The 26,061-nt window shown below is 40.9% G+C and overlaps 1 protein-coding gene across 1 annotated transcript in view; it reads left to right on the top strand.

Annotated features, from left to right (window-relative positions):
* SYNDIG1L (synapse differentiation inducing 1 like) overlaps window positions 1-26,061 on the top strand; it is an 83,475-nt gene that overhangs the window by 43,355 nt on the left and 14,059 nt on the right. Inside the window, exons 2-3 of the mRNA XM_067462890.1 lie at window positions 17,637-18,098; window positions 21,617-21,754. Coding sequence (XP_067318991.1) covers window positions 17,682-18,098; window positions 21,617-21,754 — 555 coding nt within the window. The 5' untranslated portion in view covers window positions 17,637-17,681. The remainder of the gene's footprint in view (window positions 1-17,636; window positions 18,099-21,616; window positions 21,755-26,061) is intronic.

The raw sequence follows: 26,061 nt of genomic DNA, 5'->3' as shown, positions 1-26,061 counted from the left end.
AATGTCAAATTGGAATCCAAGACTCTCCGCTGAGACAAGCATTTACAGATTCAACCACCTGTAACTTCATTGCTGTAATGTGAGGTCGGACATGCCGTCTTCAATTTCAGTTGTGAGAGGGCCAGTCATAAAGAGCATTGTTTGGCAGACGCACATAAAAGTACATAGATGCAGGCTGACACAGAGATGATGGAAGCTGGCATTCAGTCCAGTTCCTTTATCCCACCTGATTGCCACCATTGTTTCGTTCTGTCAATCTTTAATCTGACAGTGTATGTGGTTAGCTTTTAGCAAGCCACATATGCTTTGTATGAACCAGTAGTAGCTACCCAAGTTGCACTATTTCACAGTGTAGGTAAGAATACCAATGCCTTCTATCAGTTTATGGAGATGGATTCTAAATGAAAATTGATCATGGTTGCTTTTAGCAAATTTTATCTGCTTCAAAGCTGCTTCGCTCTGAATTGAGTTTGATTTCTTATATTTCAAAAAGCTAGTGCTAGGTAATAAGACCCAACTGAAGCAAAATGCACTTTAGCATAAGAATGTCCAATCTGCTTTGCAGATCTATATGTGTGATATGCTGGGTGTCGTCTTTGCTGGAGCAGAAATCAGAATGCTCCTTTTTAATATAAATCATACCTCGGTCACACCAAACATGTCAAAATGTTTGACCCCTTGCAAGAGAAATTTAAAAAAGAGAACAGTCGTGAGCCTTCACAGTGCCCCAATATGCCCCTGTGTCTTTCATATGTGCTGGATGGAAAAGTGATGGATGCCGGCAAGGCTGGAATATGCAGGAAGCTCGCTCAAGGCTTAAATTAGGCTACAGCTGAATGCAGCACCTGATGGGACCTTGACATTACAATGAGCTCTTTTTCCCAGATACTGACATACCTGCAAAAACAAAATAATGAGGCTGCTGTAGCTGTACTGTACAGACTCTCTACATATTTATATAGCCTGATTGGAAATTATTTCATGGCTAATTTTTTCTCCCTCACAATATGAGGCCCTTGTAGTCCAGATTTAACTAAATGATGATGAACTGGTTTCATCCCCAATATTTGGCCCAGTGCTTGAGCATCATATAAACAATGTGGGGCAAATTTCCTGCAAAAAATATGGGAAGACTTTGTTTGACTCCAGTGGCACAGATGTGGTGAAATTATAATATGCACCTGAATCCTAAAATCAGCTAGCTATAACCGCCCACAGCTCAGAGATGCCAGGCACACTGATCAGATTCTTTTAACATAATAATAATCTGGCATGCCTGACTTTTTCCTCTTTCAATCCCATTTTCAGAAGGAAGACACGCAGAATAGAAAAAGCACATGGTTATTGCCATAATAATAAAACTTTATTTGTATTCCACCCTATCTCCCCGAGGGGACTCAGGGCGGATTCCAACATAACAATGGCAAACATTCAATGCCTACATAAAACACACGATACTAACATAAAATCCCAGAAAGGTAGAGGTTTTCCCCTGACATTAAGTCCAGTCATGTCCGACTCTAGGGGCTGGTGCTCATTTCCATTTCTAAACCGAAGAGCCAGCATTGTCCATAGACATCTCCAAGGTCATGTGGCTGGCATGACTGCATGGAGCGCCATTACCTTCCCGCTATTCATCTACTCACATTTGCATGTTCTCGAACTGCTAAGTTGACAGAAGCTGGGGCTGACAGTGGAAACTCACTTAGCTCCCCAGATTCAAACCTGTGACCTGTCAACAAGTTTAGCAGCTCAGCAGTTTAACCCACTGTGCCAAAACCCCACATATAAAAGTAACATTAAAGCCTAACATCAAATTAAGACCTAATATCAGCAAATTAAACCTGGCATAAACAAATTAAACTACACATAATCAGACAAAATTCTATAATAACATAAATCTAAACAAAACATCCACATTAGTTTACATCTTTGTCCCAAAGAATAATCCATTTACCAATGTAAGATTGTTGTATTAGTTTATCAGTAATTTGTTCAGCTCAACGTCGTCAGTGCTAGAATTGACAAGAGGGCCTTGAGGTATGATGTACAGTTTAATATCACAGAGCCTTGCAATCTTCTTGTAAACAGTCTGGAAATGTAAGTGGTTAGGCTGTTCACATTAAAGCTAATTCAAAAAAGTATTAACATTTATCATTTAAGTCAATATTACAAAATTAATTCAACATGTAAAATACAGACATACTACAGTTAACAACACTTCTGACAAGGAAGTTCCTTTGTACAAAGTATTTTTATTCCTGGCCAAATTGCTCTTTTCCTTCTCCTCTATTAAGCTGGAAAAAATTCAGCAAATTCAGCTATATGAAGATGGTGCAGCAGGGCTGGAGAAATTAAGACTTTTGATGTGAGATTGCCATAACAAGTCTGTAGCAAACAATGCAAAAAGCTTGATCTGTGGGGATATGATGTTCTGCTCTAGCCAATCATGTAGCTGCATGTTCCTGCCTACAAAATACAAGGTAAACCGCATCTGCCTCCAGATTCCGTTACTGTACAAACTGAATAGCTACACAGAAAAGTAGAAGGTCAACAAGCCTGCCTCACTGGCTCCCCACTTCATAGCATGTTAACAAAGCAAATGTATGGACACCAAAATGGAATTAATAAGAAAACTGGAAACTAGTGAAAGAAAAATAATAATTCCTGGTTGGATTTTGAAAAAATAAACCTTTATATGTTCTCTAGCAGGTTCAATATGCTTTTATTTCCTTGTATAAGACACCCCTGTTCTGGATTTTCCCATTGGATCCATACATATTGTTCATTTTGGATAAAAGGCTTGCTGAAACATGATGAAGTCCTCCCTTTTTTGTTGAGTAGGAATCTATTCCCATTCATTCCTCATACTTTTGCCTCTGGTTCCAAAACTTCTGTTAAAAAAGCAATGGCCAGGAACATATCTAGATTCTGGAAAAGATTGTTAAGGAAGTGGTCTGCAAACACTTAAAAATGAATTAGTCATTGTTCATAGTCAACATGGATTTATCAAAAACAAATCATGCCAGACTAAACTGATCTCTTTTTTGGTTAGAGTTACAAACTGGGTAGATGCAGGAACACCCTTCATGTAGCTTATCTGGATTTCAGTAAGTACTACGACAAGGTCCCCCATGACCTTCTGGCAAGGAAACTAGTCAAATGTGGGCTAGGCAAAATATGATTTGGTAGATCGGTATTTGTTACGTGAATGGACCCAAAGGGTGCTCGCCAATGCTTCCTCTTCATCCTGTCAACTAATAAGTGACGAGGCTCCGTCCTGGGCCCGGTCCTGTTCAACATCTTTATTAATGACTTAGATGAAGAGTTAGAAGGCAATGATCATCAAGTTTGCAAGGACACCAAATTGCGAGGGATAGTTTATACTCCAGGAGACAGGAGCAGAATTTTAAACTATATTAACAGATTACAGAGATGAATGGCTAAAACTAACAAAATGAAGTTCAACAGAGACAAATGCAAGACACTCCGTTTAGGCAGAAAAATGCAAAGACATAGAATGGGAGATGCCTGGCTCGACAGCGGTACATGTGGAAAAGATATTGGTACATGTTTAACTTGGTGGAAAACAAGTTAAACATGAGCCAACAATATCATGCAGCGGCTAAAAAAGCCAATGGGATTTTGGTCTGCAGAAATAGGAGTATAGTGTCTAGATCCAGGGAAGTCATGCTATTTCTATTCTGCCTTGGTCAGACCACACCTGGAATACTGTGTCCAATTCTGGATACCACAATTTAAGGGAGATGTTGACAAGCTGGTATATGTCCAGGGGAGGGAGTCTAAAATGATCAAGGGTCTAGAGAACAAGCCCTATGAAGACTGGCTTAAAGAGCTGGGCATGTTTAGTCTGCAGAATAGAAGGCTAAGAGGAGGCAACATGGCCATGAGAGGGGAATTCAGAGGGAGGAGGGAGCAATCTTGTTTTCTGCAGCCCTGGAGACTATGGCTTCAAGCTACAGGAAAGGAGATTCCACCTGAATATTAGAAAGAACTTTCTAACTGTGAGAGCTGTTCAGCAGTGGAACTCTCTGTCCCAGACTGTGATGGAGGCTCCTTCTTTGAAGGCTTTCAAACAGAGGCTGGATGGCCATCTGTCGAAGGTGCTTTGAATGTGATTTTCCTGCTTCTTGGCAAGGGGTTGGACTGGATGGCCCATGAAGTCTCTTCCAACTCTGTGATTCTATAACTGAGATATACCTGTATTAAATACTCTTCATTGATACAATACTATTCAATTTCCAGGACTCAGTTAAAACAATTTCAAAATTGCCAAGAATGGGATAAAAGATGAAATTATCCTCCAAGTAATAAATTAAAGAAACACAATGGCTGGAACTCCGTTGGTGTCTCACAGATGCATAAATTGTCTTATGGAAGTAGATATTTCTCTCCAGAGTAAAATGTTCACATTCTGTACAAGAATGCAGAACATGTGGTGCTATTGGATTTGCATGGCGCAGAAATGTGCATGAGCATTTGGTTCTGCATTCATTTATACATTTGTTTTCTTGGTTCAGTTGTGTGACATTGCCATCTAATATGAGGGGTTTGCTGCACAATTAACTCTGCAATGCAGTCTAGAGGTAGGATCTCCACCATCATGTTAGCAATTATTCAGACCATTAACAGTGCAGATGATACAATAATTAAAATGATGACTTACAAACTTGTTAAAAATTATAATGAATTGTAAATTGCTTTTTAATGACTCTAGGTGTATCTACACTGGAGAATTAATGCAATTTGACACCACTTTAACTGCCAAGATTCAATGCTGTGAAATCCTGGAAGTTGTAGTTCTACAAGGTCTTTCGTTTTCTCTGCCAAAGAGTGCTGGTCTTTGCCCAAACTCTGGTGTCAAGCTGCATTAATTTTACAGTGTAGACACACCTTTTTCCAAGCTCTGCCTGTTGGCCTTTGCTGTTCTTGCTATTCATTTAAGTCAGATATATGGGTCAATCCAATGATCCATCCATCTAATCATAAGTCCAAGGACATGTAGCCATGGATTCAAATAAGAGAAAAATATATTTCACTTGAACATTAGGAAGAATTTCCTGACCGTAAGGGCTATTCAAAAGTGGAACTCATTGCCTCCGAGTGTGGTAGAAGCTCCTTCCTTGGGAGCTTATGCAGCCTCATCACAACAGAGCACGAATCTGCTTTAAATCCAGTTTCTGCCTCCTGCAGAATTCAGGGCTTGTAGTTTAAGGGAGGAGCCTTTAAATGATCAGCTAGGGAGGCCCTGGGCCTCATCAAACTACAAATCCCAGAACTCTGCAAGAGGCAGAAACCCGATTTAAAATGAATCCATGATCTAGTGTGATGAGGCCATTAAACAGAGGCTGAATGGCCATCTGGTGGGGTACGTTGATTGTGCTTTTGCTGCATGGCATGGGGTTGGACTAAGTGATCTATGTAGCCTCTTCCAACTCTATGATTCTATGGATCTTTTCACACATACCTTTTTTTTGGTGGCTTGACTCTATTTTCAGCCTTCAGCCAAGGAGCCTGATGACTCCCATCACACACCAGATGACTACTTTTGGGGCGTCTCAATGATTGAAGTACTGCCTGCCGCCAAAGAAATGATGACAGCAGACAATGGCTGGCACCCCATCTTTCCATAAGGAAAGATGGGAAGTCACGATGGAATGGAGCATGGGGCAACAGGTCCCCATGCTCCCTGTGTGACAGCCAGCAGGATGCAAGATCCAGAACATATTCGGCGGCGCATGTGATAAGGTCATAAGACTCTGGCAGCACTCATTGCATTCCATTTGACACGGAAGACCTTAAACCAGAGACATGCCTCCTATATGAAAGCATGTTCTCCCACAGTGAGGACATCAGTTTCCAGGTGGAAGGCAGTCTGGTTGGAGTTGGCTTGATGCTCCTTCCTTTTGGCAAATTTCTCTCTTTCACCCTCCATTTGTGCATCTTCAAATTCTTCAGCACTGCTGGTCGCAGCTGACCTCCAGCTAGAGCGCTCAAGGGCCAGGGCTTCCCAGTTCTCAGTGTCTATGCGGCAGTTTTTAAGGTTGGCTTTGAGCCCATCTTTAAATCTCTTTTCCTGTCCTCCAACATTCTGTTTTTCATTCTTAAGTTCGGAGTAGAGCAACTGCTTTGGGAGATGGTGATCGAGCATTTGGACAATGTGGCTGGTCCAGCGGAGTTGGTGGCAGAGGGCCATCGCTTCAGTGCTGGTGGTCTTTGCTGCTTCCAACACGTTGACATTTGTCCGCTTGTCTTTCCAAGAGATTTGCAGGATTTTTCAGAAGCAGCCCTGATGGAATAATTTCAGGAGTTTCATGTGACGTCTATAGACAGTCCGTGTTTCACAAGTGTATAGCAGGGTTGGGAGGACAATGGCTTTATAAGCAAGCACCTTGATATCCCTACGGATGTCCTGGTCCTCAAACACTCTCTACTTCTTTCAGAGGAATGCTGCACTTGCAGAGCTCAGGCAGTGTTGTATTTCAATGTCAGTGTTGACTTTTGTGGAGAGGTGGCTGCCAAGGCAGCAGAAATGATCGACATTTTCTAATATTACACCATTAAGCTGTATTTCTAGCATTGCAGATGGATTGGTTGGTGACTGCTGGAAGAGCACTTTGGTTTTCTCTGTTCAATGACAGGCTGAGCTTCTCGTATGCTTCTGCGAAGATGTTTAGAGTGGCTGGTAGGTTTTCTTCTGAATGCGCACAGACAACATTGTCATCAGCATATTGGAGTTCTATAACATAAGTTGTTTTAACGTTGGTTTTGGCTTTCAGTCTGCTGAAGTGAAATAGCTTGCCATCTGTCAAATAGATGATTTCCACTCCGGTAGGAAGCTTCCCATCAACAAGATGAAGTTTCATAGCATTGAAGATGGAAAATAAGATTGGGATATGAAAAGCCACCCGTAAGAGAGATCCACTTGAAAGATATACTTAACACACATTTAATATAACCTTGTCATTAACAATTCGTCTGGAATTCCATGAAGATGAGTGACTTGGCTGGTAGTGGATGGACAGATTTCTATCTCTTAGGTTTCTACATTGGCCATAAAGAGTCATTAAATCACTCTTTGAGCTCAGCCCCTTCTCTAGTAGCTCAGATCATAGAATCATAGAATCATAGAATCAAAGAGTTGGAAGAGACCTCATGGGCCATCCAGTCCAACCCCCTGCTAAGAAGCAGGAATATTGCATTCAAATCACCCCTGACAAATGGCCATCCAGCCTCTGCTTAAAAGCTTCCAAAGAAGGAGCCTCCACCACACTCCGGGGCAGAGAGTTCCACTGCTGAATGGCTCTCACAGTCAGGAAGTTCTTCCTAATGTTCAGCTGGAATCTCCTCTCTTGTAGTTTGAAGCCATTATTCCGCGTCCTAGTCTCCAAGGAAGCAGAAAACAAGCTTGCTCCCTCCTCCCTGTGGCTTCCTCTCACATATTTATACATGGCTATCATATCTCCTCTCAGCCTTCTCTTCTTCAGGCTAAACATGCCCAGTTCCCTAAGCCACTCCTCATAGGGCTTGTTCTCCAGACCCTTGATCATTTTAGTCGCCCTCCTCTGGACACATTCCAGCTTGTCAATATCTCTCTTGAATTGTGGGGCCCAGAATTGGACACAATATTCCAGATGTGGTCTAACCAAAGCAGAATAGAGGGGTAGCATTACTTCCTTAGATCTAGACACTATGCTCCTATTGATGCAGGCCAAAATCTCATTGGCTTTTTTTGCCGCCACATCACATTGTTGGCTCATGTTTAACTTGTTGTCCACGAGGACTCCAAGATCTTTTTCACAGATGGCAGGATGCAGTTATTTATTGCTGTGATAGTGCACTGGGAGATGCAGTTATGAGACAGCTATGATTATATTTTGTCCATCCCCTTTCCAAAATCTATCTACTCCCAAATCTGGCCTTTTCCAGGATGCCAAAGCATGGGGACAACAGAAGAGAAGCTCAAGGCTCTTTTCCTTTTGCATGTGCAGAACCCCTGGGAGTTCTCTGGAGGGCCCACAATGTGCCCTCTCTGGATCAGAAATTGTCAGGTGAGCTGAGAAAATCTGGTAGAGGGGGAGGGAGTTTTTTCCCACTGCACTGTTGTTATAAAATCCCAGCCCCTGCAATAATCAAAAGATGAGTTGTGATGGTATAAGTCCAAATAATGTCATCACTATTCACCAAGAGGATGCCAACCATTCATTACATTTATATTCCAGCTTACCCCCAATTATCTCAGGGCAGGTTACTCTATTCCTATAGCAACCATATGAAATATATCAGGAGGAGAGAAACTGACTAAAGCAAAGCCATCTGGATAATTTCATGACTCAGTGGGGATCAGAACCTGGACCACTTCTTCCATTCAAGCACGCTGACCATTGCTCAACACAGACGCTCAAAGGTTTGACATGCGTCTTCTTTTTCTTTTTAAAACTATCTCATTAACAATACAACTCTAGACATTTTTACTCAGCAATAAGCTGCACCGAGTTTCAGTGAAACTTTTAAGGGCAGCAGGTAAAGGAATACACCCTAAGTGGTAAATATCCTTCAGTTCTATATATAGTTATTTTTGTAGGTTTACGTACAAGGCTGACCCTATGGATAAGAAAAGGTTGAAGGCTGACATGATAGCCATGTAAAATAACTGCTTTGGGAGACAGTGATCAGGCATTTGGACAAAATGACTGGTACATCGAAGTTGATGGTGGAGGATCATCGCTTTAGTGCTGGTGGTCTTTGCTACTTCTAGAATGCTGACATTTTTCAGTCTGTCTTTCCAAGAGATTTGCAGGATTTTTCAAAGGCAACACTGATGGAGTCTTTACTAATATAATAGTAATATTTTTACTTTTATACCCCACCTCCATCTCCCTGAAAGAATTCAGGGCTGCTTACATGGGGCTAAGCCCAGAAGTCTTTCCAGAAGTCATGTAGATGTTCCATGTTTCACAGGTGTAAAAATAGTTGGAAGAACAATAGGTTTATAAACAAGCATCTTGGTATCCCCACGAATGGATGGTCCTGATCTTCAAACACTTTCTGCTTCATTTGTTAAAATGCTGCACTCGCGGAGCTCAGATGGTGTTGTATTTTGGTGATGTTGGCTTTTGTAGAAAGGTGGCTGCCTAGGTAGTGGAAATGGTCATTATTTTCTAGCTTTACACCATTAAGCTTTATTTCTAAGCAATGCAGAAATTGATAGAACACTTTGGTTTTCTCGATGTTCAGTGAAAGGCCAAGCTTTCTGTAAGCTTCTGCAAAGATGTTTAAAGTGGCTTGTGGGTTTTCCTCTAAATAAGCACAGACTACATTATTGTCAGCATATTGGAATTTTATAACAGAAATTGTTGTTGTGGCGGAATGAAAATCATAGTTCATGTCTTTACCAATCCACACACTGTCTTGCTAGAGAAAAGATATGCCATGCAGATGGTCAGTAAAGGATAAGGTGTTTACTCTTTGTTATGCAGAGCAACATATATAGAGTCATGTGAACAGTTGCATTGACTCACACAATGTTCTTTGAGAGAGATTCAAATGTTCCTTGGGTGTCCATGTGAAGGATCTTCTTCTTGCAGCTCAGAAACAGAAAATATATACTAACTTGCCTTGGCAAGCTTCTGCACAGAACACCTAAACATGTAACTGTTGCCAAACTCCCTGGCTCAGCTAGCCTCTCCAATCAGCTTTGTACTTTGCATTTTTCAGTTAACACATTCACCAACTGATTTTTACATGCTCCAACAGTTGTGACCTTACTTTCCACCTGCTGAGGTTAAAGAGCTTGCTATCTATCCAATAGGTGATTTCCACACCGATGGGAAGCTTCCCATAACAAGGTGTAGAATTATAGCTATGAAGATGGAGAATAATCCCTGTTTGACACCTGATCCCACCTTTAATGGGTCAGTTTGGGAGCTGTTGCTGTCCAAGACTGTTGTCATCATGTCTTCATGGAGCAACCACAGGATGTTCACAAATTTATCATAGCATCTGAATTTCAGGATGATGGTCCAGAGACCATTTCAATGTATGGTGACAAAAAGCCTTTCCAGGGTTGATGAATGCCATGTACAGGGACTGATTTTGTTCTCTGCGTTTATCTTGGAGAAATAGTTGACGTAAGCTGAGGACAAAAGAGGAAAGTAAAATGAGGACAGAGAAACTGGGTCATTTTAAAAGCAGCTCAAAAAGTTGAACAATAGATGATCAATTGGGACTATTCCTGGCAAATGGGTGAGTATGTGCCTATATAACACCAGGCATAATACTGTACATCCCGCACATCCTCCAAACGGGAGGATACTATTGTTGCACTCATTTTCTGCTTCCCTTGGGAATCTGGTTGCCCATTATAGGCACTGAATAGTGGTCCAGATAAGCCTTTGGTTTGATCCAGCAGGGCTTTTATGATCTTATGTATTGAAATGAGGCAAGGCTCTCTGCAGATACACACGCCAGTTTTAGCTCAGAACATTCTCCTGCACACATATTTTTGACAACCCTGTTCCTAATGGAAATCTTCTGGTAATGTTTTAATTTTCTTTAGCCATTGGGATTTCTCTCCGATTCTGTGCAATATACTTTCATTTGAATGATGTTCATTAATTTGCACTTTTATTCTTTCCCGAGACCCATTAACAAAGTTCTCCAGTAAAAAGCAGACAGAATGTTGAAACATGCTGTGCCTAGCAGAACCTCTCCGACAGGGCTGCATGCTGCTCTTTATCAGTTCTTCAGACAGGCTTCCATTCATGCAACAATTTCCCATCCATCTCAATTTAAGATAACGGTGGCAGAAAATTGTCATAAAACCAGCTCTCGAAGACTTGGCTAAAATATAAAACTTGTTTGAACAAGAGGCATTCCTCACAAATCCTTTGCATTCATTGCTGGATTCATATCCCCTAGGTAAGTGATTTCACTTAGCATCTGATCTATTGTTTTACCAAAAAAGAACTAACATTTACATAAAATTAATTGCCCAAATCTCTATTCTACCATTATTTTTTGAAACGTGGTACTATGGTGTGACAGCACATATTTCTGCACATCTGGTACTATAATATTGTTATGCACACACAGAAACACACAATAACTGGGTGCAATTCCACTTCTCCTGCAGGTAACACACTTCTTCTGTTCATTTAATGGAATAGAACCTGTAGTCTTTGCATATACATGAGGACTGCTGTCTTCTCGTGGGGTTTTGTTCAATTTCTGGACCAAAACTGCAGTATCTAGCAGATGGAATTGTTTGTGAGATGAGTTGTTAACTATCCTGTAAAACTGTTGATTGAATTAAGAAATATTCTGTGGAATTTCCCCCACAGGCACAAAGCAATTCCTATTAGAACTACAGTGGACTTTTTGTATCTGCTGGGGTTTGGTCCCAGGACCCTCCATGGATACCAAAATCCATGGATGCTCAAGTCCCATTGAATACAATTGTGTAGTTCAGTGGTTTTTATCCTGTGTGCAGCAGACCACCAACCGGCCATGAGGACCAAAATCCGGTCCACAAGACTCCTTCCTCTTATTTTATTTTATTTTATTTCCACTTCTTTTGCTCCGCCTGTCACCCCTTCCCTGTCGCTGACCAGCCCTGCCCCCTTGGATAGACTATATCAGCTCTAGATTATTAAATATGTTTTTTTTGTGGGAGAGCAGGTGGTAACTACTGGGTATGTTCTGTATCAGAAACTAGAGTTGATGTGGTCTATCCAATGCAGTTTTCTGAATCAGCACTCCAAATAACCAAACCAAATCTAAAGTTGACCAAAAACTGATTCATAACCCCTTTGGTAATAATGTTGGAGAGTGGTCCCTGGTCAAAGTGGTCCCTGGCTAAGTGGTCCCTGTCAAGTGGTCCCTGATCTATCTATCTATCTATCTATCTATCTATCTGTCTATCTGTCTGTCTGTCTGTCTGTCTGTCTGTCTGTCTAAGCTGTGGGTGGTTAATTCCATGGATTCTACTTCACCTTTAAGAAAAGAGTAAAACAGAGGTAACTAGAAATATGGTGTTCTTGAGAAATGGTGTTGTATTTCTTGATTTTTTTCAAAAAAAAATGAGGAAATACAACAAAATGTTGCCACTTCCCCACTCATTTGTCTTGCCTGGAAAAGCTCTAAGGAATTTATCACGTAATGCTGGTAAACTGTAATTACAGCAGGATAATAACATCAGTACTGACTTATCACATGTTGTCATATCTATCCCGTTGCTGCCTTGCATGTAAAGTGTTAGTGGAGTACACCTTTTCATTGATATGCATAGAAAAATGCATCAATTGTCTCATTATCGCTGCTAGAGCGGGCGTGATTCCCCTCCTCTCCCTTTCTCTTCCCCTCTCCCTCTTGCTACTCCTAAACAAACAGAAATTGTCTTATGTTTGGAAGAGAGGTCGCCTGGGAAGGGAGAGAGAGGCTTGGCAAGATTAGCTCTGATTTTGCTCTTTCCCCTCTAGAAAACATCCCCTTTCTTAATCCAACACTCCTCCCTTTAGGTTTATTACTCCTCACCACTCCCCTCCCCTGATTTATTTTATTTATCCCCCCCCCCCGCCACCCCCGCCTTTCTCACCCCTTTCTCAGAGCAGTTTACAACATACTAATAGCAAAAATTCAATGCCAACATACATGTAGACAAAAAAATCATAATAACTAAACATTAACATATAACTTGGTTCAAGATTGGGAAAGGTGTACGGCAAGGCTGCATACTCTCACCCAACCTTTTTAACTTGTATGCAGAACACATCATGCGATCTGCGGGGCTTGATGAATGCAAAGCTGGGGTGAAAATTGCTGGAAGAAACATTAACAACCTCAGATATGCAGATGACACCACTCTGATGGCCAAAAGCGAGGAGGAACTGAGGAGCCTTCTAATCAAGGTGAAAGAAGAAAGCGCAAAAGCCGGGTTGCAGCTAAACATAAAAAAAACCAAGATTATGGCAACAAGAATGATTGACAACTGGGAAATAGAGGGGAAAAATGTGGAGGCCGTGACAGACTTTGTATTTCTAGGTGCAAAGATTACTGCAGATGCAGACTGTGGCCAGGAAATCAGAAGACGCTTACTTCTTGGGAGGAGAGCAATGTCCAGTCTCGATAAAATAGTAAAGAGTAGAGACATCAGACTGGCAACAAAGATCCGCCTAGTCAAAGCCATGGTATTCCCTGTAGTAACCTACGGATGTGAGAGCTGGACCTTAGGGAAGGCTGAGCGAAGGAAGATCAATGCTTCTGAGCTGTGGTGATGGAGGAAAGTTCTGAGAGTGCCTTGGACTGCGAGAAGATCCAACCAGTCCATCCTCCAGGAAATAAAGCCCGACTGCTCACTTGAGGGAAGGATACTAGAGACAAAGTTGAAGTACTTTGGCCACATCATGAGGAGACAGGAAAGCCTAGAGAAGACAATTATGCTGGGGAAAGTGGAAGGCAAAAGGAAGAGGGGCCGACCAAGGGCAAGATGGATGGATGGCATCCTTGAAGTGACTGGACTGACCTTGAAGGAGCTGGGGGTGGTGACGGCCGACAGGGAGCTCTGGCGTGGACTGGTCCATGAGGTCACGAAGAGTCGGAGATGACTGAACGAATGAACAACAACAAACATATAACTATCAATTAAAATTACAAAAACCATTAAACATAAGACATAAACATTTAAACATTAAGACAAGCATTAAAAACATCCTGGTATAAATATTAAAATCATGTGATCCGAAAATCATATACCCTATTGGCCATTCCGAATTGTCATTGCTTATATTTCCTAATTATTTTTTGCACTGAGTTAATTTACTGGCCAAAGGCTTGGTCCCACAACCACATCTTTGTTTTCTTTCTCTAAAGGGCGGGAGGGAAGTCGCTGATCTAATCTCACTGAGGAGAGAGTTCCAGAGCTGAGGAGACACCACTGAGAAGGCCCTGTCTCTCATCCCCACCAACCGTACTTGCAACGGAGGCAGGACCGAGAGCAGGGCCTCCCAAGAAGATCTTAACTTACGTGATTGTTCATAGAGGAGATACATTCAGAAAAGTAAACTGGGCTGGAACTGTTTAGGGCTTTGTAGGCTAAAGCCAGTACTTTGACTTTTGCTCGGTAGCTAACTGGCAACCAGTGGAGCTGAGAGAGAAAAGAAGGAGCAAAGGACAAGGGCACAATAGCGCAATTGGAGACAGGTGTGATAGTGATTGTATATTCTTGATACATCCTCATTTGCTTCCACAATGCAATTGTTATAAGAACACAGGCTGGTGTGATAAAGTCCTAAAACACCAAGGGTCTCTCCTGCATCTGAACCGTTAGCAGAAAAAAGCCATCATCTTTGCATTCTGTTTTTGGCATTACCATATCCATTTTCAGGAGGAAGCTTGTTGACTTCATTTCCTGAAATACCAATAGCATGAATGGTGAATAGACAGTGTTGCTGCTATCAGTTCAAGTGGAATCAACAGATACAAGTGGTTAAGTCAAGGTTCCAATGAAAAGTCACTCCTGGATGTCCAGACAATGTCCAGAGACTTTCAGTTGGTAATATGGAGTAAAATTGATGAACCTGCAACAACAGGGGCAACAGTCCAGGTAAGGGTGACTGTCCAACAGAGCTAATCCACGTTTGGCCAAATGGGAAAGTCTGGACTCCCACCATTGCTGTAGTTCAGGGACAGGGTGTGTAAATAGCTCTGCTGGATCAAGGACCAGTTTTAAGCAGGAATGCTTCGGACGGGCCCTGAATTACAATAACCATGTAGTTGAGCCCTTTGTTGTGCTCTGCATCAAAACCACAACTCTTGATACATAATATTACATAGTTATGTGTGCTATGATGGTGAAGTTGACTACAGAGAACCAAATGTACTTTAAGGTGGAAGCAAAGAATGTTAGTTCCTGTAATATAGACAGATGTATTGTCGATATGTGGTAGGTATTGGTTATAAAAATAAAAGTCCATTTTTTTATCTTCCTGTGATTTCTACCTTCCTCCTGTACACTTCAGTTCAAAGCCTATGTGACTTCGTAGCAGTCCTTTAGCATGCAAAATATATTACATTTACTGGAACCAGTCACAAATGAAAAGGCTGTAATTCATTGTATTCCCTGCTTCTTTAAAATGCAAGGAGGGTTCCTGCAGGGGATGCCAACTCCAGGTCTGTGCCAGGGCCATCTGTTATTCACTGTAGCTCTGCAGGAAGTTATGACCCGGCATAACGAATACACTGTGCATTTACATCAAAATTCTGTTCCCTTTTCCTCCAGCTGCCAAGGAGAAAGGGCAGTGCTCAACACATTCTAACCATCATGATGGCTTTGACCTTCTCATCTTATCACATGGTTTGTAGTCCGATTTCGCTACCTGCCACAATGCGGCTGACAAGAAGGCTCAAATAAAGTCAGCATTCAACCCATATTTTGGCAGGCTGAGAAAGGAGTACATGGTCTTGTGCCCAATAGTGGAGCCAAATACTGTCATTTCCCATCAAAAGTAGAACATTTGCTCCTGTTTCTAATGGCTGATTATATTTTCCTGAATTATCAAAGTACTGTATGGCATGCCATCCAGATCTTTTGTACGTTAATCATGGGTTTTCAGCACGAAACACTGCAGATCTGCTTTATCTCTGCAGCATTTTCTGACTGACCTGTCAGGTTTTTGTACAGGCCTAGATCAAGTAATTTCAAGGAATTGAGATAATAGTATCTAGGACTTGTGAGAAAGCAAAAATGCCTTGGATGTTCTAAAAAAGGTTAGAAGAGGATTCAGAAGTGAGTTGCCCAATTTTAAAGTAACATAAAAGAAAGGGACTTATGTTGCAGGAATAAAGTATGTAAGAATAGAATGCTGTGACTTTATGACTATCACTTGCTACAAATTCCTTCTCAAATAATACATCAAAAACTCAATGAAAGGGAAGGCTGGCTTGTCCTAGGGTGGTGTTGGTGTTTTGAAAGACCATCCCGAACTAATCTTAAAAGGTATGTCATAAAATTAACCAAAGCATTAATCCCTAAAGTCCATATCTACAGTCCAGACACAGATCCACCAGAGCTAGATAATAGATTTTTATTTGAGAATCAAACAAGTTAACACACTGAAAACAATTCCTCCCCTGCTCCAGATAATCTCCTATAGCTAGAAGAAGTTACTCATTTTGCCAGGATAGCAGTAGACTTGATTTTGTAGAGCTTAACAAGTTATTAGACACCTCATCACACATACCTTAAACAGTGTAGTAGAACACTTCCACCTTGACTTGGGAATGGAGTCCCATGCCAGCCATCACATGACATTGTGTGACTTCCAGCTGAGGCCCTGCTCCCAACTGGAGTCAAAGCATCGCCAGAGGCCTCACTCTCAACATAGGTTTCCCCATGTTGTGCTGGCTCCATTGGATCCTCGACCCTTGGGCGACACTTCCTCCACATGATAGGGAAAACGTCACTGAGAGGGAACTGCATGCGAGGCAACAGATTCACCCCTCTGCCCCCTTTTCTCCCAAAAGTCAGATGAAGTGGGACATTTTGCTTGGCCTTTGTGATTTATTTTTTCATGTCAGGAACTACTTGAGAAACTGCAAGTTGCTTCTGGTATGAGAGAATAGGCAGTCTGCAAAGACATTGCCCAGGGGGCACCCAGATGTTTGCTATTTTACCATCTTGTGGGAGGCTTCTATCATGTCCCTGCATGGGAAGCTAGAGCTGAGACAGGAGCTCACCCTGCTCCCCGGATTCAAACCACCAAAAGTCCTGCCAGCACAAGTGTTTAACCCATTGCACCACCGGGGGCTCCTGCCTTTGTGAGGAGGCCCTAACAGCCTTCAGGAGTCTATTGGGATCTTCTTTCAAATTACATTCATAAACTTCATAAACTGTTCCCAAAGCCCCCATAAGCTCAGTTTTCATGGGTAAAGATAACTGTAGGATCATGTCTGATATGAATCCAACTTCCAGATTTTTAACCAAGCGGACCTGTTCCTCATATAATAAGTTTGTTTATTTGTTTTGTATGATGCCTGTATTTCCTCCTAAATAAAAACCAATTAAAATGATTCAAAGATAAAACATTTTTAAAGTTCTTAAAAAACAGTGCAAACCATCCCTAGAATCCAGTTTTGAAACAGTTAAAAACAGCAATGTTCAACTGCATTGTTTGAGTTATTGTATGACGTCTGCTTAACTTCCTTGGGTAGGTAGTTCCACAATCAATTGTTTTATTGCTTTTACATGGTTTATATTATATGTAATGTTTTTGACTGTATTTTATTTGTGGGGCATTGATTGCCAACTGTAAACCATCTCAAGTTCCCTCCAGGCTGAGAGGGGTGATATACAAATATGGTGAATAAATAAATAATAAATAAATCAAGATGCTGCTCTGGAAAAAGCTGTGTTATATGTGCCCACCAATCTAATTTTACAAAAGGTTGGACCACAAAACAGGGCATCCTCTGAAGATCTTGAATTTATGGTAGACTCTTAATGGAAGAGGCAGACTTTCAGATATCCCTATCCCAAGTCATTGAGGACATCCTTGGTCTTGGACCATTTAATTGGTTTGTAGAATTATGCACTTCTTGCTCTATTCTATCTTCTTCAGGACATTCATCAATTGCAACACCATCTCGACTGAATTTTCAGAAGAATGGAAAGCGTGAGTGAACTTCAGAATCCCTTGTTGGCCAAGAACAATGGACATCTCCACAACAGTTACACCTTTCGTCAGGATTATCCTGGCCATCGTTGCCAGGGCAAACTGTATTCCTACATTTTCCAAAATTCTGGCAATGCAAGGACTCACCAGCTGCTGGATGCCAGCTCTCTTCAGTTGGCAGTGGAAGCGCTGTATGGCCCAAATTTCATCCTGGTGAAGGATGAAGCAAGTGTTAAAGTCAAGGACAACAAAGGTGAGAGTTGTGAGACAACCTTCACAGAAAATAAGGAATCGCTTGCTGAGGCTGCTGATGGACAGGAAACACAAGGACACTCCCTAATGGAAAATGATATCAAAATCCAGACAGTATCCTATGAAGTGGAAGAAGAGGAATTACAGGAATATGAGGTACATTTATTAATCCATCTTTAACAAACAATGTGATTCTCTTCTGAGTGTGCATACTTAGAATAGGAGATACATATGGACAATATTTTTTTAAATATAAAATAATTAATAGTCGATGGAATTGAGGCATATGCTACAGCGTCATTTCTCTCACCTGATATATAGTTTCCCTTTTTTTCTGAAGACTGAAAGCATCATATATTAAAAATAGTGTAGCTGGAAATAGTCAAGAGAGGCATGCAATTAGAATGAGAGGCAGTTTTTCCTAGCTTTGGACTTAATGCAAGGCAGGTATGTTGCTGAAAATGAAAAATTGCTCCATTTCACCAACATTCAAAGAAAACAATTTCCCCAAGAAACCCCAAATCCCCAGCCAGTGACCTGAGAAATTTGCTTGGGAGAAAAATGAGAACCTATTTTCACTTAGTTGTTGAAATTTTACTCCCTACCCAAATAGACAGAGTGCTGATGTTTACAAAAACTTTACAATTTATAGAAACTTTTCAAGTCCATTTTCTCCCATATTTAAAATGGTGAAAAGAAGCAGAAAAAGCAAATATGTGAAAGCAGGACTAGAAAGAAGGTCAAATGACAGTGAGAAGAAAGGCTGTAAAATACTTAATGAACGGAAGAGTAGGAGAGTGAAAATGCACCTTAAATGCCATGGTGATGATAGATGTCCTAGAAATATTATATTCAGACAATGCAGTGAAAGCAGCTTTCAGTGGGAGAAAAGAAAAATCAGTAGGGTGCCAATTGTTTCACATCAAGGGCTGAAACTGACAACAGTGAGTACGATTTTTTACACTGTTACTATTATTACTATTATCCTCGTCACCATCATCATTGTTATTATGTAGCTTTCTGAATTACTATGTCACACTGAGTTATTTAACAATGGAAGGTTATCTCCTGAATACACGTAACTTCAAGTTCCATTGAAATAAACTGAACTTTCCTCCAAAGGAATATAATTGTGATCTCACCAATCTTTGAAACAATGACTAGTCTCCAGTGTAACAGAAAACAAATGATTGCTTTTCTTGTGAAACCAAGTGCTGATTTTACAGTAAATTCTAAGAATTATTCTTCAGGAAAATCAAGGCATCATACAATTGGAAGAGACCTCATGGGCCATCCAGTCCAACCCCCTGCCCAGAAGCAGGGAAGTCACATTCAAAGCACCCCCCAACAGATGGCCATCCAGCCTCTGTTTAAAAGCCTCTGAAGAAGGAGCCTCCACCACACTCCGGGGCAGAGAATTCCACTGCTGAACAGCTCTCACCATTAGGAAGTTCTTCCTCCTGTTCAGGTGGAATCTCCTTTTCTGTAGTTCAAAGCCATTGCTCCACATCCTAGTCTCCAGGACAGCAGAAAAAGAGCTTGCTCCTTCCTTCCTATGACTTCCCATCTCATAGCCATGTTGTCTCCTTTCAGCCTTCTCTTCTGCAGGCTAAACAGAAGCCGCTCTTCATAGGGCTTGTTCTCCAGACCCTTGATCATTTTAGTTGGCCTTCTCTGGACACATTCCAGCTTGTCAACATCTCCCTTCAGATGCGATGCCCAGAATTGGACACAGCATTCCAAGTGTGTCTGACCAAGTCAGAATAGAGGGGTAGCATGACTTCCCTGGATCTAGACACTATACGCGTATTTATGCAGGCCAAAATCCCATTGGTTTTTTTTGCCACCGCATAACATTATTGGCTCATGTTTAATTTGTTGTCCACGAGGACTCCAAGATCTTTTTCACACATACTGCTGTCGAGCCAGGCATTGTCCCCCATTCTGTATCTTTGCATTTCATTTTTATTACCTAAGTGGAATGGAATATCTTGCATTTGTCCTTGTTGAATTTCATTTTGTTAGTTTTCTGACAGGATCCTTCTGATTTAAGTCGTTTGAGAATGTTAGCAAAATTTCATAAGGCCGGGGCATAGATTTACTAATCTATGAGCCAGTTTTTCTGCTGGTTCAATTTGATAGTCTAACGTCTTAGAATTATGACTGCATTTGCCAGGTTTTTAGGGAGAGTAGGGGGGATAGGCATGTTTGCACATTAGGTGTAACTACTTAGATATGCTAACAGCAGATATGGTGCTAACTAGTTTCAGCATTTATAAGAGTAAAAACTGGAGATAACTTTTATAGCTTTCATGATTGCACAGAAGAATTTCAGCAGCTGTTGTTTGTCATGATGAAATCCCCTCTTCTATACAACCACTGAAGTACACAAACTCTCTTTGGTTTTTACTCTGACAACTTATTGGTGAAAGCTACATATTTCTTCTTGGCAATAACCTCACTAAAGTCCTTTTGAGGTCTATAAAATACCTGCCCAACCCCCACTCTAGATAAAATGCTTGTGGACAGGATCCAAGGAGATCTTTCTTAACCAGAATGTTAAGTGGCACCTCTGCAGCCTAATAGATTTCACGGCTTAAATCCAATTACTTGTCCCAACTAGAGTAGACTTGCTGAATCAATTAGATTTATGTTGAGTCCTGATTTATCATTAATCAGTTGACTCAGTGGGTCTACTCTCAGAGCAGCAATTGGATTTTGGCCCAGATATTTTGAACTACGATGTGAGGAATAATAATGCCAACGAGATTGTTGCAAGCCACTAATTCATATTAGTTACTGTTTTTTTGCAAATGAAACAGTCTATGGTCCCTTCCACACATCTGAATAAAATCCCACATTATCTGTTTTGAACTGGAATATATTGCATTGTGGACTCAGATATTCCAGTTCAAATCAGATATTGTCACTTATTCTTCCTTGATATTCTGGGTAATATGGCTGTGTGGAAGGACCCTTAGTCTGCAGCCCAAGGGCCCTTCCACACAGCCCTATTTCCTAGAATAACAAGACAGAAAATTCCACATTATCTGAGTGTGGACTCAGATAACCCAGTTCAAAGTAGATATTGTGGGGTTTTCTGCCTTGATATTCTAGGATATAGGGCTGTGTAGAAGGACCCTAAGTCACAGAGATTGACTCTATCTCCAATATGTGTGGTGGAACATTACCACTGAGACTACATCATATATTTGAGGGCCCTTCCACACAGTCCTTTATCCTAGAATACCAAGGTAGGAAATCCCACATTATCTAAGGCCCCTTCCATACACAGCCGACTAAAATCCCACATTTTCTGCTTTGAACCGGAATATATAACAGTGTGGACTCAACCTAGTTCAAAGCAGATATTGTGGGATTTTCTTGATATTCTGGGATATAGGGCTGTGTCGAAGGGCCCTAAGTGTGGACTCAGATAACCCAGCTCAAAGCAGATATTGTGAGGTTTTCTGCCTTGATATTCTGGGATATAGAGCTGTGTGGAAGGGCCCTTAGTGAGGAAGTTTCCTAACCCATAGTCTGCCTGCTATGTCTCAAGGGGAATGTGTTGTCCAAATATGCATTGGGTTAGCCTGCTGTTCTCCCTGGATGCTCTGCAAACCAGGCTTACTTTGCACCATTGGTCACCATCCTTGAATTAATTTGCTTTCCAGAGTGACTCTTCAAGTGACAGCGAAAGTGAAGATAATTTCCTGATGCTTCCTCCACGAGACCACCTGGGCTTAGCTATTTTCTCAATGCTCTGCTGTTTCTGGCCTCTGGGAATTGCTGCCTTCTACTTTTCTCAAGGGGTAAGAATTAGCATCTTCTGATGTTTCCTTCTGCATCCAATGTTCTTTTTGGATTACTAAACTGCTCTTTAAAGGGAGCCCAACAGGGTTGAATGAATCAATATAAGAAATACAGTACAGTATTTAATAGGATCCCTGGTAGCATAAATTATTTGATGGCTTCTTAATTCAGACAGGCTCATATAGTAGAAGATTACTTTTACAAATACACACATTTAACTTGAACCAGTCCAAGAGATCATGGGTCTCAAGGAACAAAATAACGTCTTCCAAAGAAGACCTCTCTGAGATCGTTTAAGGCCCCATCTACACTGCCATGTAATCCAGATTATCAAAGCAGATAATCCAGATTATCAAATAGATAAACCACATTATCTGCTTTGAACTGGATTATCTGAGTCTACACTGCCATATAATCCAGTTCAAATAAGATAATATGGATTTTATACAGCTGTGTCGAAGGGGCCTTAAAGAAATTGCACATGCTGCCAGCATTTTTCCACTCTGAATTCAAGGTACTAGTAATGAAATTTAAAGCCCTAGAATTTTGGTATTTGAAGAATTACAGTATTACCCTGGCCATGGATTGAGATCTTCTGGAATGGCCCTGTCCTGCCCCATTAGAGGGAGCAATACACAAAAAGCCCTTCCACACAGCCATATGACCCAGAATATCAAGATAGATAATCCACAATATCCGCTTTTAACTGGATTATCTGAGTCCACGCTGTCATATAATCCAATTGCATGCTGCAAGTCACATGAACACCTCAGCAAGCAAGAGTCCAGAAGTGGCAGACTAAAACCCAGAACCTCAATCCATGGCTGATATCAAATGACAGAGTCCCCCCGGGCACACAGAAGACTAGACGACTTGGAAGACATTGAAGAAACTGCACTCCAGGGGATTGGACTGGAAGGCCCTCTTCCAACTCTATGATTCTATGATTCTGACAACAACAACCATCTATCGATCTAAATAAATAAAATTTGATTCTCAGGTAGTGATAAAAGAATACAATAAGAAACGATATAAGTAAATCCATCTCCCTTAATGCTGAAGTTAGAAATTCAATTAGAAATTCTGTAGCATAAAAGAGCAACTTAATTAAATTCATTTTAAGGTAGTTCATTGACTTAAATTAGAATTTCAGCTTAAACTTAATTACAGAATTAAGTAAAGTTATTAATTTGTTAAATGAGAGACTACGCTAAAGAATGAACAACTTTCAGCTAGTTCTTTACCCAAAGCCTAGGGTTTTTTTTCAATATTTAAAAAAAGGCTTCTTGCTTTTTGTTAATCTCTCAGGGTTAGAAATTTACAATTTTTACTCATAAGATTCAACTCATTGCAATTGAAAATGGTGATTGGAATCTTTGAATATTTTTGTTCATGCTTGAGAGTATTCCAAAGTTAAACATTTAAATCAACAAGTAGTGGGGCAGCTTGGAAGGCATTCACAGGGCCCTTCGACACAGCCCTATCTCCCAGAATATCAAGGCAGAAAATCCCACATTATCTGAGTGTAGACGCAGATAACCCAGTTCAAAGCAGATATTGTGGGATTTTCTGCCTTGATATTCTGGGATATAGGGCTATGTCGAAGGGCCCCCAGTTAGTCCTCCACATTTGCTGGGATTAGGAACACAAGACCCCGTGTAATTGAAAAACTGCAAACAAAAAATTGCAAATTTCCTGTCTATTATATAAATTTCCCTATATATGTATCTATATCTATATTGATATTGATATCGATATGGACATAGATATGATTTTGTGGTCAACTCCTGCTGGAAACTCAACACATGCTACCTCATCACATGGATGACCCATCCCTCCACCCCCCGGTGCTGTTTTGCCAGACCCTGTGACAAAACAGCAGGGTCGCGGGACACCTCCGTAGCCATGCATGGCACTCAAAAGCAGCGATGCTTCTCCCATCATACAGGAAAAGTGGCGCTGAAGCAATGCTGAAGTGTGGTGGCTCCCTTGGAGACTTCCCATGTTAGGAGGGAAGTGTCCTATGATACTTCTACTTTGGGTAGGGGTGGGGCTTCAACAAAAAATCCAGCAATGTCTTGTGATGTACAGCGTGCCTATCCATTGTTGGACTTTCCCTTTAGCATCCTAGTATTTGGAACTTCAGCATGACCAGATAAACTCAAATTGGAATATCAACACGGAACAGCTAAGACGATGCAAACGGATGAGGAATTGAACTAAAAGACATTGTTTTATAGATTTTTATTGTTTTTATTGTTTCTATGGTTTTTAGATGTATTATGATGTGTTTTAATTGATTTAATTGCTTTTAACCGATATGTATGTATTTATATATAGCATTTAATTGTTGCCGTTCTGTATGCTGCCCTGAGTCACCTTCGGGCTGAAATGGGTGGGATAAAAATGACGCAAATAAATAAATAAATAAGTTACATGTGATGAGTTCCAGAATCACACTGGAGGACCTAGAGATTCATAGAGACCATTTTAATCAAATGTGTGAATAATAAAATCTGCAGAAGTCAAACCCGCAAATCTGGAGGAACAACTGTAGTTATTTTTGCATTCTGAGGCTCTCCTGATATTTACATTGGGCAGTATTTACAGGTGTCACATTGGTACTAAAAAAAATCAATTTTGAAGTTTTGAAGTTGTTAACACTAGGGACCTCATCATATGGATGAGGTCCAATAGGGCGATTAACCACTCTCCGTAGCAAATCGGCAGGGCAACCAGTCAATCCCACACCCGCAGCTGATGCTTCCCCATCCCATGTGGGGAAGCTTCATCGTGCGGCTTGCCCCCACTCTGGCCCCGTGATTGTCTATGGAACATGGCTAGCCTGATGCATTCCTAAGGAAGCATCCTGTCACGCTGTCAGGATGCTTCCTCCATGGAGCCCCATCAGAAGTCACCATATGTCCTATGATGGGTAGCATGGGGCTCCAAGGAGGAAATTTCCTGGCAGTGTGGGTTAGGACGCTAAATTCGCCTCATGTGATCATGTGGTAGGACTTTTTGATATGGGCTCCACTTGGAAATCAGTAAGCTAAGGAAATTGGTGAGGGTAAGAAGATGAGCAGAAAAGCAAAAAGGAAAGAAGGGGATTTGAGGAGATGGTTAATAAATAAAATAATTTCTAAAAACCATGCAACTCTTCCCTTCTCTCTTAAATGCAACACAGGCCTCTTCCACATAGCTGAATAAAACCGCACATTATATGCTTTGAACTGAAATATATGGTAGTGTGGACTCAGATATTGGACCTTTCAACAAAGCTGAATAAAATCCCACATTTTCTGCTTTGAACTGTGTATATGGGCCCATTGTGGATTATTCTGCCTTGATATTCTGGACTATATGGAACAAACAAAGAAGACCCCACAGTGAAAAGAGAGGGAGATTATAACAAGGGAAGATATTTTGCTGTAATGGTTTTACTGTAGGCTTTTAACCCAAAATTAACTTACAACTTATCATAAATATAATAGCTATTTTACTTTCTGAAAAAAGTACCGTTCTTGAATTCATTTAAGCTTAATAATTACTAACTAAACACATTAACCCTTTCATATCTGGACTACACATATCCAGATTGCATGGATGCGAACATATGACACTGGTAGCTTGATAAATTACATTCTGATCATGTGGTGTAGTATTCATTCTTCTGTCCTTTTGAGACTCAAAACTGACAACAGAGGGTGCACCTACACTCTTGAATTAATGCAGTTTGACACCACTTTAAATGTAGTTTGACCCTTTAACTGTCTGGTCTTAATGTTATGGAAACCTGTTGTTTTGTGGTCTGGCGAGGCACCAGCACTCTATGGCAGATTTAAATCTGCAAGAGTGAATTAATGAACAAACAAGCAAAGAAAAAACTGTTCCCAAATGCATGAATTTACTCTTTATATTAATAAATGTAAAAGAGACACTTTAGAGATCATGGTTTGAATCCCCCTCAACCATGGAAAGCCACTGGGCAACTTTAGGCAAATCATATCTATCTCTGAGGAAGATGAAGGCAAACCTTCTTGGAACAAATCCTGTCAGGAAACCCCCTGATAAGGTCATGACATATCCGATCAAGAAATCCCCTGTAGAAACACGTAACAGCAAGAAAAGTCAATTCTATTACTCCGTTTCATCTTGTATAATTATCTAGTTACTCTCTGCTCTCAGAAGACTTCTGGACTTGGTGCCATTTGCAAATTGCATCAGTAACCTACGATTTCCCTCCCTAGGGTCTGTAATGAACAAAACAGGTCCTAAGATTGATGTCTGAGGAAGTCCACTTGTT

This window comes from Anolis sagrei, chromosome 1 (assembly GCF_037176765.1).
Source record: "Anolis sagrei isolate rAnoSag1 chromosome 1, rAnoSag1.mat, whole genome shotgun sequence".
Classification (NCBI taxonomy): Eukaryota; Metazoa; Chordata; class Lepidosauria; order Squamata; family Dactyloidae; genus Anolis; species Anolis sagrei.
Note: the sequence above shows the minus strand (reverse complement) of the source record. Positions and strands in the feature narration are given on the sequence as shown.